The sequence below is a fragment of the Nomascus leucogenys genome, chromosome 12 (assembly GCF_006542625.1).
Source record: "Nomascus leucogenys isolate Asia chromosome 12, Asia_NLE_v1, whole genome shotgun sequence".
In the NCBI taxonomy this organism is placed as follows: domain Eukaryota; kingdom Metazoa; phylum Chordata; class Mammalia; order Primates; family Hylobatidae; genus Nomascus; species Nomascus leucogenys.
The window spans coordinates 89841430-89860497 of NC_044392.1; the positions used below are offsets into that span (position 1 = coordinate 89841430).

Genomic DNA, 19068 nt, shown 5'->3' on the forward strand with positions numbered 1-19068 from the left:
CTTTAGGAGCAATATGATCAAATAGTATGGAAGAATATGCAGACAGAGTTATTTGCTTTTCTTCAAAAAAGGGTGGGGAAGAGAGTCAGGGAAGTCTTTGTGAAGGAGATGAAATGTAATCTACTAGGTGGCCAGTCAATCCATAAACAATTGGGAGTTGACTCATGTGGAAAAATATTTTTCTTTTTATTTCCTCTGTTCTCAGTTGTGTATAATAGTTTATGTCTGTGATATATACTGCAAAGTAAATAAATTACCATTAAATAGAAGATTAAATGGTAAACATGAAAGAATAATGTTTTATTTTGTGATATGCAGGTTATGAGTATATTCACAGGCCTTTAAAATATAAAGAAGGTGTAACGGAAGAAGACCCATTGTCAAGGTTTTCAATGATAGTACCTGTGTCCTTTCACCAAGTTTAGTTACAGCTTTCATAATATAATACTAATCTTTGAAATGCTTGGTAAATATGCCAATTCTGGGTACAAATGAATCCTCCACTTCTGAAGGCTTGGTGTGGACTCCGATTTAGGTCTCCAATACATGTCCAGCTATTTTTGGTGCCCTTTTGGGAAATACACCACTTGGCATGATCCTGATAAGAACTGAAATAAGAGTGTCGTGATAACTTAATTGCTTTTATATTGTAGACATGGTAAGGAAGGGAGCAGTTTGAAGGAAGCTGTTGTCTTTTTCGCTGCCAGGTTTCTGTTAACAAGTGTGTCTTCAGCCGTTGAGCCATCCAGGCTGCAAAGATGTCTAGGGTTTAGGAGGAGAAAGATAGTGAGGTTGGTATTTACACGTAGATTAGTCCCTGAAAATATACTCTGGAACGGAAATCATCTTTCACCCCGATATGTGGATGTCACAAGCACAATAATAACAACATAATTGAGATAGTGGATGAGAAAACATTTGGTAAATGCTAAAGTGATGTGCAAATGTAAGTTATTATCATCATTACTATGATGATGTTGGTGTTTGCAAACATCTTCTGTTCTATAAAATGAATGAAGCAATATATGTCTTTGTCCTGGAAAGACCTTTGGAAAAAATTAGGCTAGAGAAGGAGTCAGGGCCAGTTTCTAGGGAACTTGGTAAATCATGCCAAAATGTTTGGATTTTCCTGAAATCAATGGGGAGTTTTTAAAGGAATATTAGTAAAGAATTAATAGAAACTGGTTTATGATCATAAATATCAGTTGAGAGGCAATGGGCAGGATGAATTGGGAAGGACGGGTTAGAAAGAAGAAAGGAAAAACATAAGGCTGTCACAATAACTGTGTCAATAAACACAGGTGTGACCCATGGCAGTGGCAAAGAGTTTGGAGAAGATACAATAAATGTGAGTGTTATTAAGGATCTGGAACTGACTGAATTTGATGGTTTGATAGAAGGGTCAGAAAAAGAAGAGATGGGGAGTGACTGGGTGACTATGCAGAATACAAGAAAAAGTAGATTTGTAGGGGATGATGATGCAGTGAGTTTGGCATGTTGAACTTGATGTGGCTGTACCACCTTCAAGTAGAAATGTCTCACTTGCTGTTAAATACATCAGTCAGTATAGAGGTCTGGGGTAGAGATCAAGACTTGAGAATCATTGGAGGGCTTGCTGGAATTGCCCAGCATGGGTATGTAGAATGAGATAAGGAAGGGTAGGGGCCACATGGCAATCCAGTCACCTAAAGAGTAGTCAGAGGAAGAGGACCTGTCAGAAGAAACTTAGAAGTGGGAGGAAGATCAGGGGACTGCGTATTCCCCAAAATCAGTGAAGGTGAGAGTTTCAAAAAGGAAAGCATTTCAACAGTGCCACATTCTGCAGAGACTATCTCTGTCCTGTGAAGTTTGAGATCTCTAGTGCCTAACACAGGTCTTGGCTAGTAGTAGGCATTCAGTAAATTTTATTCAACATATAAAGGAAGGAAGCAAATAAGCAAGGAAGACAGTGAGGTCATCTAAGACAGCCATTGGTGACAGGGGAGAGATTCGAGTGTCTACAGACAGAAGGAAGACTGCAGTGAAGGAACATTGAGCAAGTGAAGGCCCTGATGAGTTTTAAAAAAATAAATCTGAAAGAAAAGGAAAAATAGAGCTATAGAAGCCTTAGAGTTGAGGGAGGGTTTTAGGCATATTTGTATGTTATGAGGAAGTAACCTGGGGAGTGGGAGAGCTGAAACGGAACACAGAGAACAGATCAGGTGGACAAATCAAGGTATGCTGAGGCTGAGATAGGTTTCAGAGCATAGGGGGTGCATCACTTCTTTGGGGGTTGGGGAAAACCCTGCAAAAAGGAGGGAGAACAGATAAGATTGTTGGAGGGGTGGGGGGGCATTTTGAAGTGGTTTCTCCCTAGTGATCATTGTTCTATTTATGAAGGAGAAAAGGAAGCTATGAGTGAGGGGGCAGAGTAGTGTAAAGGGCTTGAGAGTAAAGAAGGCTTAAAATAACTGCTCAGGGAATGGAAGAAATGGAGATGGCTGTGGCCCCATGCCAAGCAGAGGATGGAGACTGTGAGTTTTCACTGGCCCCTGGCTGGATGGTTGTGAGATACTTTTGTGGTTGACTCAGCAACCTGGTTATTCAAGTTTAGCAGGCTGATGTTCGAACTGATCCTTGACTTTCCTTTTTCCTTTTCTTTTGCCCCCTTTTTTCATCTCTCTTTCTCTGAATACTCAAAATATTTCTCTAAGCTATCCCTAGTCAGTTCAACAGCAGAATTACATAGCATGTTGTTTGATGATGGTCTTTCATACCGTCAAGAAAAGAATCCGACTTTGCAAAATGGAGGAATTTTTGTCCCTGGGCTGACTGAAGTGTGGTGAGGAGCCTGCCAGGAATCTCTGATGAGCCAGCCCTGGTGCACAGCTGGGGCATGTGAATGAGCTCCTGGTGAAAGGTGGCCGGGATGGAGCAGCTATAGACGTTTGGGTTGCAGACCAAGAGCTGAGAATCTGAATCAAGAAACAGTAAAGAAAAGTTGAGAATTAAGACACAAATGGAAATACCTGCTGTTATTATAGATCTTGTTGTGGATTAAAAACAAAACAACACAAAAACAAAGGCATTTCTTTCTTTAAACCAATAGCCTTCAAATAACTTTTCGATTAAATAACTGACACCTGTTAAGCAGTTCCTAGTTTCCAGACATAGTCCCACATGTTTTACATGGGTTTATTCATTTAATCCTCACAGCAACCATATTCTCAGGTAAATTCTGTTGTTATCATTATCTTTACTTTACAGATGAATTAACTGAGAATTTACATCACACACCCAAGATATAAAGTTTGTAATTGATGAAACTGATATTCAAACCCAGGTAATCCGGCCTTGGAGACCATATACTTTTTCTTCTAAATGTACATATACATACACAAAAGTTGAGAACCCCATGTACCAAACAGCTTTAAGAATCATCAGCTCCTCAGTGTGCACGCCTAATCTCTGTGATATTCAGCATCGTTACATGTTTTCAACTAGTGAGACAAGAGCTTGACTTGGGTGAGGAACTCAGTGATCCTTGCCATAAGATGGAAATTTGATGAGAAACATTTTCTAAACCTCCTGTTTCTTTCTATAGGCAAGTTGCTTTTCACTACTATTTAGCTACCAACCTGTCCCTACTTCTCCTTTCCCACCACAGTTTGCCAAATCTAAGTATTTTTGGCTGAGCTTGAAATCTTAAAAGGAGATTATCTGGCTCAGAGGTGTCATGTTGGTGGCCTACAAGGAACATGTGGCCTGGAAAACTTCAAAAACAAAATTAAGATTGAGCTCATATTTAGAAATCAGTTTCTGTCTCTCTCTCTCTCTCTGTGACACACACACACACACACACACACACACACATACACACACACACACCCTAGGTTTCTGGTACTTCATGAGAAATATGGAGATCTGTAATCATTAGGCTTGTATTCCTGTAGCGCCACAATATGATGGAGCTGAGGCTTTAAGGGAAGCTAGGCGAGTCAACACCCCAGTTTGTCACTATCCTCACTTCCCATGTGACATCTGTCTGTTTCACTCATATATGTTATCTACCAGGTCCCTGAATACATTTGAAACCATTGCCCTGATCAAGTTCAACAAGTGCACTGGTGGATTAAGAGCCAAAGCCCAGTAAGCGAGCCTGCCCAAGACCTCATCATGGCAAAGCCAGCATTAGAATCTAGGTATGAGAGGGTCTGTGAATGGATTAACAAATGAAGTGACACATTTATGAATATATTTCCAAATCCTTTCTTCAACATAGTTATCTGATTTTTTTTCTCACATGCTTTAGTTTTACCTATTGCCTCATACTGGTTGTACTTGAAAGTTATGCAGATGCCACTTTGTCCATTTCGTCTCCCTGTGGGTGGATAATCATAGCCTTCTTCCGGAATTGGAGGAAACTGAGGGATGGAATGAATCAGCCAGAACCCTTGAACTCTGTTCCACAGCAGTAAACCTACCAAAGACACATTTAACAAAGATAAAATCAGAAAAACAGAGCTTCTTTTATAATAGGGTTCACAGTGGCAACATTTAAGCCCATTTATGCTTCAGACTAGTGTTTTATTAGGCTAATAATCACAAGGATCATGCTTATTTTTCAAAGATTTCAAATACAATTCTGGCACATATCACATTGCCTGATTACTGATAAAAAGCTACCACAAAAAGGGAACCAAGGTAGCCATCCTGTGAAGAGTTAAGAGGAATTTCATTTTGAAATCACAAGGAAAATTTGTTTTGGCCGAATGCAAATTTGCTAAATTGGAATTTGACCTTGTTAAACTATACAGTCACCTAGCAAGATTTAGATAGTGTCTTCACTGCTAAGCAGCTAGGCTCTCTTCAAAAGCCAACTAAAAAACAGAGTTGAAAGAGAAAATATCAAATGAAGAAATGTACTCACAATAATTTGTTATAAAAAACTGTTGCCCATTTATTGGCAGAAGAGTCACTATTTCTACAAGCCCAATAAAAGAAGCAAAGAGAAAAAAAGGAAGCTGTGCTAAAGCATCCTAGTTAATTACATTTGTAAAAATCTCTACAGCAAAATAAACAACATGAAAGCCAATAAGGAAGAAAATAGAAAGATTTTTATCATTTTGTGACATACCAAAAAGAACTTTGTAAAACAGACATCTGACTATTTTTGTGTTTAGAAATTTATGATGGTAGGTTTGGTATGATAGCTGGACTTTCCAGTTTGCATATGACTATGCAAACATAAGATTCACTCGTGTTTGCCTAATTGTTAGATTAAAAACCAAATGCCTTCTAGTTATTTTTTTTTTCAAAGTGCCTATTTTAAGAAAGCATACTGTTGTTCTTTGGGTGGAAATAGAATCAATACCTGTGTCAAGGTGGAAAATATTGAAAGTTCTGTTGTGTAACAGAACTGGATAACCTTCAAGAGTTCTCCTCTGTGCAGATGAGTGTGCCAATTTGCTGGAATCCTATCCTCCTGGTACAAATGCCATAGGATATCAGGGCATCTGTTGGCCAAGAGAACCCCTCCACTTGATACTGTGCCCTACTCCTTTACAGCCATTTCCCCAAAGCCTTGTGGCAGCTAGCAGGGTAGAGCAGGAATGGTGTAGGAGATTGTTGGAGGAGAAGTTGAAGAATGTAGCATGTTATGAAAATTGTTGGGTTCCCAGTAAATAGGGCATTCGGGAGAGCAACTTTGCTAAATAAAAAGCTTTCAAAGTTCATGACCTTTGTCGGCCATTACAAACTATATTCTAAATCAGAGGCTGCAAACTGACATCCTGTGAGCCAAATCCAGCCTATGGATACATTTTATTGGGCTTGCAGAGTATTTTTTAAACTTTGAATTTAGTGCCAACATTTAAAAACTGGGGAGATTTTCCACAAATATTAATTTTCAACATCTCCTGGAAAATTGTGTCCGTATCAGGCAAGTTGAATAGTAACTGCCTCCTTTCACTTGCTGACATCATTTGCCTGCTCCCTTGAAGGCATTTGAATTTGGAACCTTCTGAATACTTGTTGCCATGGAAAGTTAATTATGATATATTAAATTGAAAAAAGGTTGAAAAACAGTCATTACAGTAGTTTTGTAAAAATGTTTTAAAATATGTATTTTAGAAAAAGTAGGAAGGATTAAATATGGTTTATCTAATGGGCATTAGGATTATAGATTTTTTTGTTTACCTGTATTTTGAATTTTTCTGTAGTTCACAAACACATATGCAAAGTTTAGAAATAAAAAAATTGTGAAAGTATAATAAAAATTACTATAGGTGATAATGTAAAGAATATGATAAAAATTAATATAAAAAACTATTTAAAATACTTTTTCAAAAATGTGTATTTCCAAGGGAACTGAATGTTAAGAAGAGCTCATTTTACTCTCTATAAATTATACCTCAATAAATCTGACTAAAATGTGTTTGTACATATATACTACATGCACATATACATATATACATATTCATGTGCATACATATATATACTACATGCATATATACATATATACATATTCATGTGCATACATATATATACTACATGCACATATACATATATACATATTCATATATATATGTATACACATGAATATGTATATATGTATATGTGCATGTAGTATATATATATATAAAATTGCTGGTGTGTGTGTGTGTCCTCAGTATCAGTACCTGGATTCCTGCTGCTGCAAAGCAAATATTTTAAAATATGTTAAGAAATAAAATGGGATTTCTAATTGCCAAGTCAAATCATATATTATAACCAGTGATATAGAAGTCATACATTTCAATAACTCAAATAAACTATTAAGAAGAAAGGCTATCTATTTAGTATAGAATATAAGGATATTCAAGATGAAATATTTAAGAAAATGTTGATTTCCAATAGGAAAGAGAAACCAAGAATCTTTGTCATACCTTTGGTGTGTCCATACTTTCTGCTGTAATTCACAGGTTTAGGGACTCCATCATTGTATATTAGATAGGCTGTGTTGTTACTCTGCAGGAATATAGTAGGATTATAATGGCGTAAATCTTCCACTTACAAACTCCCACAACAGTTCTACCAGCTACCCAGCCTGCAATACATTGCTTTCATTAATACACATGAGAAGTCATCTATTCCCCTAATAGGCAGCTTCCCCATCAATATGAAGCCTGTGACATGTAAGACAGGGGAAAGGAAGTCCATTTTTAACTATGCATGATTTTTACTCATGTGACAGGAGCGCTATGCATTGTGATCTGTGTGTGAGGGCAATGTTCCTATTTCTCTTGGTTGTTTTGGAACCAAGTTTCTGATTAAGCAACCAGTGTATAATAAAGGAGTACTGAATTATTTGTTCAGGAAATGAAGTAGGAACAACCAACCAAGGATTACATCTGAGGTTTTTTCCATTGATATTATAGGCACAGTACAGAACTGGCTGTCAGAATCTGATTTTCTCTGCCCACTTTGTGCTTCACTTCACTGCTGGGTAGTAGCGTTGTGTTTAATCAGGATTCCTCATTATCTGCTCTCCCTTCCTCCCATTATGAGAGGATTTTTCTGCAATCCATTTTTCAGTGTCACTTCGCCTTTCCAACTTGATATTTTCCTGCTTAAAAAAAGTGGTGAAATTTACTGTGTGATATTGGATTTCCTCTGGTAAGGCCAAATATGAGTCAATTTTCAAACAGCCAAATCTTAGAGGCAAAATAAAGCTATTATTCTGATAGTATCTATTTTTCATGTTTTAGAAACTTGCTAATATTTGTTCTAGGTGGTTCCATTTATTTGTGTGATGATACAACTTTTATTGAAGCCAATAATGTCAATATTAAAAAAATCTGAGTGACATTATTAAAAGCAGGAAAGGATAACCTATGTCCTTAATAAAGACCCTTGCTTTTTTCTTAGAAAACAAAGTCAATAAAGAAGCCTCTCATAGTTGCTTAATTATATGATGTAATAAAATTTTTTTTAAATTCACAACATAGTCTGTTGTAGCATTCTTGTCTACTGAAAAGTAAGCTGTTTTCTTACCTTCATTTTCCATAATTGATCATAGCTACTGAATGGCATTCATATCATCATCTGGAGAACTCTGAAGAGTTAGTTACTCTATGAACCTGCATTGAATGTGGTAAGGAGGCCATTTGTGTGCCTTTGGGTTACAACATGGAGGAATTCTGGGACGATCCAGTGAGGAATTTATTTTTTATGATAAATGAAGTTTATTATTCTGAGTGTAACTGCCAGCTGAGGTTAAGTGGATTGTCGCCTTAGTTGGAAGAGAGGCTGTTGATAAAGGGAAAAGATCATGGATAAAGGGAAAAGACTAGGTAGATGTAGGCATGTGCCTTTGAATAGCTTTATTCCTTTAACACATATGTTCAGTATTGTTTTGACTATTGAGTGTTGAACAAGAGGGGTACAGTCTCTGCCCCCAAATATAGTCAGACAAGTACAGGCAATATAGTTTGATAAATGTTTATGAAAGTGCATGGAAGATTCTTATTTGTAAAGGCAAGAGAAGAGAAACAATTCCAAATGTAACCCAGCTATTGGCCTTGGTCACCTTCACATTTGAGATTTAAACCAGTTGGTCTAATCTTGCATTTCACTCTCTGTCAGAGGTTCAATTCCAGGTCAGGGGGTGGAGGAGTAATATTCTCACAGTCACTTCTGGCACATAATTCTAGCTTCCAAAGAACATTGAGTCATACCTGGATATCACCAACTGCTGTTGCTCTCTTCTTTTGGCTCTATGCCAATCGGGCATGGAAATCAGTCCCTTTCCTGTCATTTTCCCCCCAGAACCAATCACTCAAGACATTGCATGTGGCAGGTTTTACTAAAGGTAAGAAATATTGAATGGTTTTACATCACCATAAGGCCTCACCCCAGTCTCTCTCCATGTTTCTTATGCTTTTTAATCCCTGGCTTCCTTCTATCCCTTTTTTGTTTAGCAGAGCAGTTTAACTGTGTCTCCCTGCTGGGGTGTGGGGCTACCTTTGCACCTTCAAAGATCATTATTGTATTCGGCCAAGTGAAGGCCTATCTACTCCAACTAAGGCAAATGACAGAGGCTTTACAATGTTGCTCTTTCCTTCTTCCTCCCCTAGCAGTCTCACTGATGTGGAAAGGACCAACGTAGGCATTATTTTCCCACTAATAGATATGCTCCTGGTCCCCATCCCCAACCTGGGAAGCAGAAGCAGCTGCAGGCATTTTCATTTTATATAATACGGTTGGCCCTTGGGTTTGAACTGCATGGGTCCATATGTATGCAGGCTTTTAAAAACATATATCAAAAAATTTAGGGGGAGATTTTTGACAATTTGAAAAAAACCTCACAGATGAACCACATAGCCTAGAAATATTTTCAAAAATTAAGAAAAAGTTAGATACATCATGAATGCATATAATATATGTAGATCCTAGTCTATTTTATCATTTGCTGCCCTAAACTATGCACAAATCTATTATAAAAAGTTAAAATTCATCAAAATTTACATATACAAACATAGACCAAACATGGTGCCATTCACAGTTAAGAAATATAAACAAACATAAATATGTAGTATTAAGTCATAACTGCATTAAATTAACTGTAGTAATACTGTACTACTGTAATAATTTGATAGCCACCTTTTGTCACCATTGAGGTGAGCTCAAGTCTTGTGAATATCTGCTGAAAATGCCACATGACACTAACAACCTCCACGTGAGTTCTCTCCAGTAAATTGCATACTATAGTCAAAAGTAATCTCTTACAGCTCTTGCATATTTTTCATCATGTTTGGGGCAATATCAGAAACCTTGAATAAAACCATAGGACCTATACTGAGTGCCACTGCTGATGCTGGAAATGCTTCTAAAAAGCAAAGACAAGTCATGACATTATAAGAAGATGTTGAATTGCTTGATATGTACTGTGGATTGAGGTCTGCAGCTTCAGTTGCCTGCCATTTCAAGGTAAGTGAATCCAGCATAAGAGCCATTGTGAAAAAAGAAAAGGAAATTTGTGAAGCCCTCACTGCAGCTATGCCAGTAGGCATGAAAACCTTGCACTTTTTACAAAATACTTTTATAGCTCATACTTAAAATTAAAATGCAGCTTTTATATGGGTGCAAGATTGCTATAAGAAAGGAATACCGTAGACTCTAATATGATTTGAGAAAAAGTGAAGTCACTATATGACAAAGCAGAAGGAAGGTAGATCATCTAAAGCTGGAGAATTTAATACCAGCAAAGGATGGTTTGACAATTTTAGAAAGAGCTTTGCCCTAAAAAAAAAAAAAATTAAGATAACAGGAGAAGCAGCTTTTGCTGACCAAGAGGCAGCAGATGAATTCCCAGATGCCATCAAGAAAATCATTGAAGGGAAAGAATTTCTTCCTGAGCAGGTTTTTAATGCAGATGAAAATTCCTTATTCTGGAAAAAAGTGCCACAAAGGACATTTATTGGTAAGGAAGAGAAGCAAGCATCAGGATTTAAGGCAGGAAGGGACAGACTAACTCTACTGTTTTGTGCAAACGCAGTTGGGTTGATAATCAGGACTACACCTATCTATAAAGCTGCTAACTCTTGAGCATTGAAGGGAAAAGATACATACCAGCTGCCAGTTGTACAATAAGAAGGCCTGGGCAACAAGAACCCTTTTTCTGAATTGGTTCCAGTGATGCTTTGTCTCTAAAGTCAGAAGGTACCTTGCCAGTAAGGAACTGCCTTTTAAAGTTCTTTTGGTATTGGATAGTGCCACCAGGCACTAAAAATCCCATGAGTTCAACACCAAAGGTGTCAAAGTTGTCCACCTGCCCCCAAAAGATAATGTCTCTGATTCAGCCTCTAAATCAGGTTCATAAGGACCTTTAAGGCTCATTACATATGGTGCTCTCTGGAAGGATTGTCAGTGCTATGGAACACGTGATAGAACACATGAAAGGATTACAGTGTTGAAGATGCCATTTCTGTTATAGGAAAAGCCATGAAAGCCATCAAGCCTAAAACAATACATTCCTTCTGGAAAAAAACTGTGTCCAGATGTCGTGCATGACTTCACAGGATTTATGACAGAGTCAATCAAGAAAGTCATGAAAGAGATTGTGGATATGGCAAGAAAGGTTGGGGGTTATGGGTTTCAAGAAATGATTCTTGGAGAAATTCAAAAGCTAATAGACACCACACTAGAGAAATTAATAGAACATAACTCAGTGGAACCAGAACCAGATGATGAGCAAGAAGACATAGAAGAGGTGGTGCAAGAACACAAATCAATATTAGACAATCTGGTAGAAGCATTCTGATCATTCAACACTGCTTTTAGGCGGGGGGCAGTGTCTCATGTCTATAATCCCAGCACTTCGGGAGGCCAGTATGGGTGGATTGCTTGAGTCCAGGAGTTTGAGACCAGCCTGGGTAACATGGTGAAACCCTATCTTTACTGGCCCCCTCCACCAAAAAAAAAAGTAGCCAGGCATGGTGGTGCATGCCTGTAGTCCCAGCTACTCCAGAGGCTGAGGTGGGAGGGTCACCTGGGCCTGGGAGGTTGAGGCAACAGATAGCTCTTATGGTGCCACTGCACTGCAGCCTGGGTGTCGAATGAGATCCTGTCTCAAAAGAAAAAAATAAAAAGATTGCTTTTAACTTCTTTTACAACATGAACCCTTCTGTGATACGGGCACTGAAACTAAAGCAAATGGTGAAAAAATGATTGCTACTGTATAGAAACATTTTTGGAGAAAAGAAAAAGCAAATAGATAGAATTCATTATGTATTTTCATATGAAAGTTACACTGAGTATGCCTGCCTCTCTTGCTTCCCCTTCCACCTTCCCCACCTCTCCCATCTCTGCCACACCCGAGATAGCAAGACCAGCCCTTCCCCTTCTTCCTTCTGCTCAGCCAACTCAACAGGAAGATGACAAGGATGAAGACACTTATGATGATCCATTTCCATTTAATGAAGAATGAATATATTCTCTCTTCCTTAATGATTTTCTTAATAACATTTTCCTTTCTCTAGCTTACTTTATTGTAAGAATATAGTATATAAGATATATAACATAAAAAATACATGTTATTTGACTATTGATGTTATCAGTAAGGCATCCAGTCAAACAGTAGGCTGTTAGTAGATAAATTTTTAGGAAGTCAAAAGTTATACATAAATTTTTGACTGCATGAGGGCCGGCACCCCTACCCCAGCATGGTTCAAGGGTCAGCTGTCGTCTGTTTATTCAAAGCAGGTTTGTTGAGACAAATAATTTTGAAAAGCATCTAGAAAAGTGCTTGGCACGTCACATGTTCTCAAATAGCCTACAGATAAGTTTTAACTTTGTAACTTGGCTCTGAAGGCTAGTCTTAATGGCAGGTAAATAACATGAATATTACCACACACCATGACAGTTCCCTGTGTATTTTGAGTAAATACTCAGATACACATGTGCAGTGCCAGAGGCTAAAACAGTATTGTTGTGGGCATTAAATTACTTGACATATGTAAAGGCCCAGCATACAGTCCAGCATATTATAGGAACAGAGTCATGTTATATATTTGCTTGTCTATAAGTTATTGTTAGGAAATGCATACATGAGTATAATTGGATGTTAATCATGGCTTGATTTTACTTGTCATCCCTGGTTGGAAAGCAGTATCTTGAAACTAAGCAACAGATTGTGCCTGGAATATTGGGAGCATGCCCATATTAAGCCAGCAGGCCTACTTACCTGTGTCTCTTTGGCTGGTTAGCTCATTGCCTGATAAAGTCCAGATATAGCAGGGATAATCTCCACCCTGGCAAGTTAGTTCTAGGGCCTTCAACTAGAGTCCTAGTTTTCAACATATCATTTTGAAAACAATTAATTAAAAGGAAGATCAAGTAGAACCCTTTACTGAGCTCACCACCACTGATCAACACCATGATATAAACAATCCATAACTCATAGCATGTTAATCACAGATCTGTATTGCCCTGTAGCAGCAGAGGTTCCTCCCCCTATTTCTATTAGATGAATAAGCAAACTGACAGACATTTTGGCAGCCAGAAGACTTCAATATACAATTAATTCACACCTTGCCTAGTGATACCACTGGACATGGTGCCAAGTAAATTTGGCATTGCTGTAGAGTATGATGACATGTTTCCTTAGGTCTTAGTCAGATTCACTCAGATAGTTGTCTTGAGCTGGTTCTGAGCTAACTTACTTCAAGGTGCTAGGATTGGGGGTTGGGTGGGTGAACAGAAAACTCTGGTGAAGGCTTTGGATTCAGTTTTATGCATTTTATGTTATTCAAGTGAACAATTAACTATATAACATACCTTAGAGGCATATGCTTCATACAGCTGTTGTAATGTCCTTCCCAAAACACTCCTGGTGGTATTCATTAGTTGCTCACTCTTCCTCCAGCTTCTAGTTGTAGAGTCTAGGTACAGGTACTCTAACCCAGTCTCTCCACTTTCCTTGTTTTGTCTTTTAGGTAACTTATAAAAAGTAAACCTAACAGATAAAATGATTATGAATTACTAATATTTATTGACTGTTTTCCTGTGGCAGTAACTGTGTTACACAGTTTAATATATCTCTCACTTATGTTTCACGGAAGACCTCTAAGGAAAGGGATTTGCTCAAGCTCTCTGCCTCTTTTTTCACTCTTATCTTTGCTCTTCCCCAGAGAAGAAAATGAAAATCTGTTTGGATATGTTCTAAGACCTTGGTTATACTGGTGGGTGGAGTCCCTGAAGTGGAAGTACATATACATTGAGAGTGGCTCTTTCTGTTGCTTCCATGATCCATGTGGCTACAGTGGAGAGAAGGCCAAGGCCCAGACCATGCAGTTGGCTGACTTGGTATGAGATTTGGGTTTGGGCTTCAGGAATGGTGGAAGGTATTTTGAGCCCATCCTAAGCTGCATTCCTCAGCTCAGTTTATCAGCATACTCTGCCTTGATGATTCAAGGCTAAAACCAAGTAATTAAGTAGGCCCTTTCCTTCCTTTACTATTGTTTTCCATTTGTATATCTCCCTTGGATATCTCACAGGGAGGAGAGGTAGCTCAGCCAAGACAGCATTAAGGCATTATTGGATTACCTAGCTCAGTGTTTCTCAATGTGCTGTATTCACATTTTCGGCCAGATCATTCTTTGTTGTGGGAGCTGTCCTGTGCATTGTAAGATCCCTGCCCTCTACCTATTAGATGCCAGTAGCACTGCCAAGTTGTGACAATCAAAATTATCTCCAGACATTATCAAAAATCCTCTGAGGGCAAAATTACCCTCGGTTGAGAACCACTGATCTAGCCAAATACTTTCTAATAGCATGAACCCCACCATTAACCCCTAAACACTCACAGTGCACCAAACATTATAATATATACACTATTGCCATACAACAGTGTCACAAACCCGTAAAAGCTGCACACTCTTCACTTGGTCCCCTTCGGTCTTAATTTAAGTGAACTCTTTCCTGCCCTGCTTATGCTTTCTTACAGGGTCAGGTCCTCACGTGTCGCAGGAAACATGAAATTATTCTTTGGTGCTGACTTGATGGTGTGTTTCCTTACCTTTCTCAATAAATGTTAGCAGCTTGGCAACAAGTTGCTTATATTCTCTCTAACAGACATTGCTAAGTAATATGTCCATTCACTTGTGGCAAAAATGATTTTCTATATCAATCACAATTTGGTGGCCCACCAGTGGAGGGTTTGTGAATGATCAGTGTGCCGTGGCACACCAGTTGAGAGCTAGTACTTTTAAACATTTTTCCTGGGTGACCGTCTCTAATTATGTACTCAAGAGTCCTCAATCTGTTTCTAGCCCAGAACTTTCTGCTGAGGTCCAGAGAAACCTAAACTCAAAGATGTCCCATTAACCCCCAACTCCGTATTTTTGAAAGGAAGTTTATAATATTTTGCTCCAAATCTGCTCATCCCACGCTATTAGGGAACATATTCATGCAGTCACAGAAGCAGAAACCTAAAATTATTTCTTTCTTTTTCTTTCTTGTTTTTTTTTTTTTTTTTTTTTTTGAGATAGAGTCTCACTCTTGTTGTTTAGGCTGGAGTGCAATGGCATGATCTTGGTTCACCGCAACGTCCGCCTCCTGGGTTCAAGCAATTCTCCTGCCTCAGCCCCCCGTGTAGCTGGGATTATAGGCATGCGTCACCATGCCTAGCTAATTTTGTATTTTTAGTAAAGATGGGGTTTCTCCATGTTGGTCAGGCTGGTCTTGAACTCCTGACCTCAGGTGATCTGTCTGCCTAGGCCTCCTAAAGTGCTGGGCTTACAGGCGTGAGCCACCGCGCCTGGCCAACCTAAAATTATTTCTTAACATCTCCCTTTCTCCTACTGGCTGCAGCCTATCCATCACCAAATCTTCTCAGCATGTCCTTCTTTCTATTTCCATGACCGCTTCTTTAACTCAGGTCCACACCTCTTCTCACCTGTAATGCTGCAAAAGTGCTCCTGGTCTCTGTGATTCTAGGCTGCTCCCCACCAATCCAGCCCTCATAGTACTGCCAGTGGGTTTCCTAAAGTGCAAATCTGACCATTCACACTCCTGCTTGAAGTCCTCCAGTAGCTCCCTTTCAATGTCAAGTTCAAACCTTGTAGCTCAGCACACAGATCCCCTGGCTGTCCCCACCTCTCTAACCTCACCTCCAGTCATCTTCCTGTATTCTCCTGAAGTTCCAGCAATACCAAACTACTTTGCAACTCCCAAATTTCCACGTTGCTTCTTGCCGCTCTACCTCCTCATTGCTCCTTCATTGGCCTGAGATGCCTTTGCACATCCCTTCTTTTTCCAGCTACTTCCTAATTGTTCTTAAAACTTAGCTCAAAAACTACGTCCTCAGAGAAGTTTCTGGGCTCTCTGTTCCTCAGTGTTCCACCTATGCCCTTACCACATAACTGTGAGGTCCTTGAGGGTAGGAACCATGTTTGGTTCATATTGATATTTTTGAAACTCCACACAGCCCTCTGCTGTTAAGCTCAGTAACTGATGAAAGACTGACTACCGCCTTGAGTATATCTGTGTCCTCTAGCCTGAAGTTTACACAAAAAGCTTGACACCAACCATTATGGCAAACCTAAATATCCCAATTAAAGAGTGAAAAAGTAATTAAAGCTTTAGGAGAACCCATGACTATAATGCAACACAGCATTTAATGTCTTTGATACTGTACAACAGGCCAGTGACCTACCTACCACTCATGGCAGCAGCTGCCTCTACTGCCAAACAAACCGAGGTTAGGCAAACAGTGCTGTGTGTGACCATGTCCCCCTTCTCCTTCTCATAAGGAGCAGCACATGCTCCATTTTCAGAAAAAAAAAAAAAATCCGCCTTCTTTACTCTGTCAGTCTTTAAAAGGATGTTGGAAGTGTTCCGTTAGGAAAAGCCATGATGTAATTAAAAGAAATTGCCAGCTGACAGAAGCTGTCAGCTCAATCCCACTTCTGTGGCTACCAGCCTTGCCCCGCTGAGAACAGTGAATCAGGCCCAAGAGGGGCTGCTCAGCTCTTTTTCAGGGGGAAACTCCCTCACTCAGAAGCCTACCCCTGCCTGGGAGTTTGGCCCATTTGCACACTTTAACTTCCTTTATTTGTAAAGGGAAGAAAGAGAATGGACATCCGCCTTAGGAACTTCGCAGTCAGCCAGGCCAGCTCCCATACTGAGGCTGTTTGCATGCAGCAATCCTTCCATTTCATTTACCTACCAGTCCACAGCTTTCCCTTCTTCATTTCTGCATGAAATTGTTGCTGCCCCCAGCACCCCAAAGAGGCCAAGGAAGAGCAAAGCAAAGGATGTCCTTAGCAGTCTTGCCATCATTTTCTGTTTCATTTATTTCATGCCACTGCAGGACACTTTCTCCATAGATTGTGTAGTCTGAGTTTCAAGGCGCTCTCAGGCTGTGCTGGCTCTGACGTTTGATTCCATTTACCTGTTCTGTTCGCTGTTCGGGGCATTTTCAGAATGGAATGGATCCCATGTAATTGTGTGATTCTGTCACAACATGCCAGCGTGACTCCGGATGCCTTTGTGCTGAATTGTTGACTGGTTTGCAAAGTCATCAAAAAGTTCTGCAGAAAAAAAGGGAAATACAGTTAACTCTTTGGAGCGAACACTGTTGTACAAAATTCAGTGGGCAGGGGAACTTCATTTTAATAAGTAGATGTTAAATATATTTCACGTCTTCTCCTCCTGTTTGACTCAATGAATGAGAGCAAATGCAGGTGGTTTGTACATTAAACAGAAATGATAAAACCTTATGTCTTAGTAATAATTAGGATCTGTCACTTATAATAATCTCTGTCTTATGGAACCAGTTGCTAAGGGATACTTCAAAGGGTTGCTTCAAAGTAACAGTAAATTTAACTGTATTTTACCAAAGATGTTTACATATTCTCTCCCCCTCCCTGGTTTTAGCCACTCAATGTGGTGCTTCACTTCAAAGAGGCTTTGGTGTCCACTTGGCTGCTATGCAATAGGTAAACATATTGATCACCCACTCTTCGGGTTAATAAAAAATGTTACAAACATCTATTTTGCCCAAACTATGCTTTCTCATTCTCGAAGCTAAATCTGAAGTAGAAAACCAAAAGAAAATGGCCCACTACCATAACAATTATAAAAAGGTGAGACCAATTTCTTTGTGAATCAGGGAAGGAGTAGATAGACATATGAAAATAATTTCTTTAATGCATACTTTCGCATCAATAACTAAAGCTGCCATTATAATAAATAGCAGTTTACATCATGCCTGGAAATAATGCTGCCCCTAATCTGTCTCTCTGATAATCACAATGATAACTGTAATAGTTCCAGATCAGAGCATCCAGACCAAACTGAACCCTTGTAAATCAGATTACCTCTGTGGTTGCACTAGAACAGTTCACAATTCTCAGGATTCATAGAAAAGGGGAAGGCTTTTGTCTCTTTCCTAAGACAGAGTTTTGGGAGGAGAACTCTGTACCACCTGCCCAATTAACCTGTCGTGCCTGCAGAAAACGCAGAATTCTAGGCCTTATTCCAAACCTGCTACATCAGAATTCTTCCAGTTGGGCTCAAGAATCTATATTTTTAATAGGCTTATTGGTGATGCTGGTGTACCCTAAAGTTTGAAACTCACTGCCCTGAGGCCAAGACTGTGTTGTATTTGGTAGACTTACAGCTTTCTGCAGGGAGCAGACTAGATTGGTTAAATGAAGAAATATTTTTCTTACCCATTCCTCCATGGGTATTATTATTATTATTATTTTGAGATGAAGTTTTGCTCTTGTTGCCCAGGCTGGAGTGTACCCACCTTGGCCTGGGAATCCATCCACCTCGGCCTCCCAAAGTGCTGGGATTACAGGCATGAACCACTGTGCCTGTTCTCATTCTGTTTTATATATTTTCTTCCTGTGCTCAGAAAAAAGGATTTCAACAACCCCAAACTTTTTGTCAATTAAAAAAAATTTTTTTTTAATTATCAGCTGGATGCAGTGGCTTATGCCTGTAATCCCAACACTTTGGGAAGCTAAGGCAGGAGGATTGCTTGAGCCCAGGAGTTCAAGACCAGCCTGGACAACATAGCAAGAACTTATCTCTACAAACAATAAAAAAAAATTAGCTGGGCACGGTGGCACATGCTTGTAGTCCCAGCTGTTCAGGAGGCTGAGGTGGGAGGATTGCTTGAGCCCAGGAAGTCAAGGCTGCAGTGAGCCATGATGGTACCACTGCACTTCAGCCTGGGCGACAGAGAGAGATTGTCTTAAATATACAATATTGAGAGAGAGAGAGAGAGAGAGATTACTCTTCTCTGTTAAAGTAAAAATAGGAGACAGAGTCTCGCTGTGTCACCGAGGCTGGAGTGCAGTGGCACAATCTCAGCTTACTGCAACCTCCGCCTCCCACATTCAAGTGATTCTCCCACCTCAGCCTCCTGGGTAGCTGGGATTACAGGTGCCCAACACCACGCCTAGCTAATTTTTGTATTTTTAATAGAGATGGGGTTTCACCATTGGCCAGGCTGGTCTCAAATTCCTGACCTCAGATGATCTACCTGCCTCAGCTTCCCAAAGTGCTGGGATTACTGGTGTGAGCCACTGTACCTGG

General features: G+C 39.5%; 1 protein-coding gene across 1 annotated transcript; it reads right to left on the reverse strand.

The window, feature by feature from the left end:
• Positions 1 to 281: 281 nt before the first annotated feature.
• Positions 282 to 16845, reverse strand: DNASE2B (deoxyribonuclease 2 beta). The gene is made up of 6 exons (XM_003260261.2): positions 16688 to 16845; positions 13297 to 13474; positions 6906 to 6987; positions 4298 to 4459; positions 2757 to 2954; positions 282 to 762 (listed from the first exon to the last, which is right to left on the reverse strand). The coding sequence occupies exons 1-6, from the start codon at positions 16810 to 16812 to the stop codon at positions 422 to 424; spliced, it is 1086 nt and encodes a 361-aa protein (XP_003260309.2). The 5' UTR covers positions 16813 to 16845; the 3' UTR covers positions 282 to 421.
• Between the last annotated feature and the right edge of the window lie 2223 nt (positions 16846 to 19068).

What these genes read in the sequence shown, in the direction of transcription:
- DNASE2B (XM_003260261.2), bottom strand. Translation starts at nt 16,812, where the DNA reads ATGAAACAGAAAATGATGGCAAGACTGCTAAGGACATCCTTTGCTTTG. An exon ending in AAAGTATGGACACACCAAAG is followed by an intron (nt 4,460 to 6,905) that starts GTATGACAAAGA and finishes TGTCTTTGGTAG; the next exon opens with GTTTACTGCTGTGGAACAGA. An exon ending in GTCGGATTCTTTTCTTGACG is followed by an intron (nt 763 to 2,756) that starts GTATGAAAGACC and finishes CCTAAACCCTAG; the next exon opens with ACATCTTTGCAGCCTGGATG.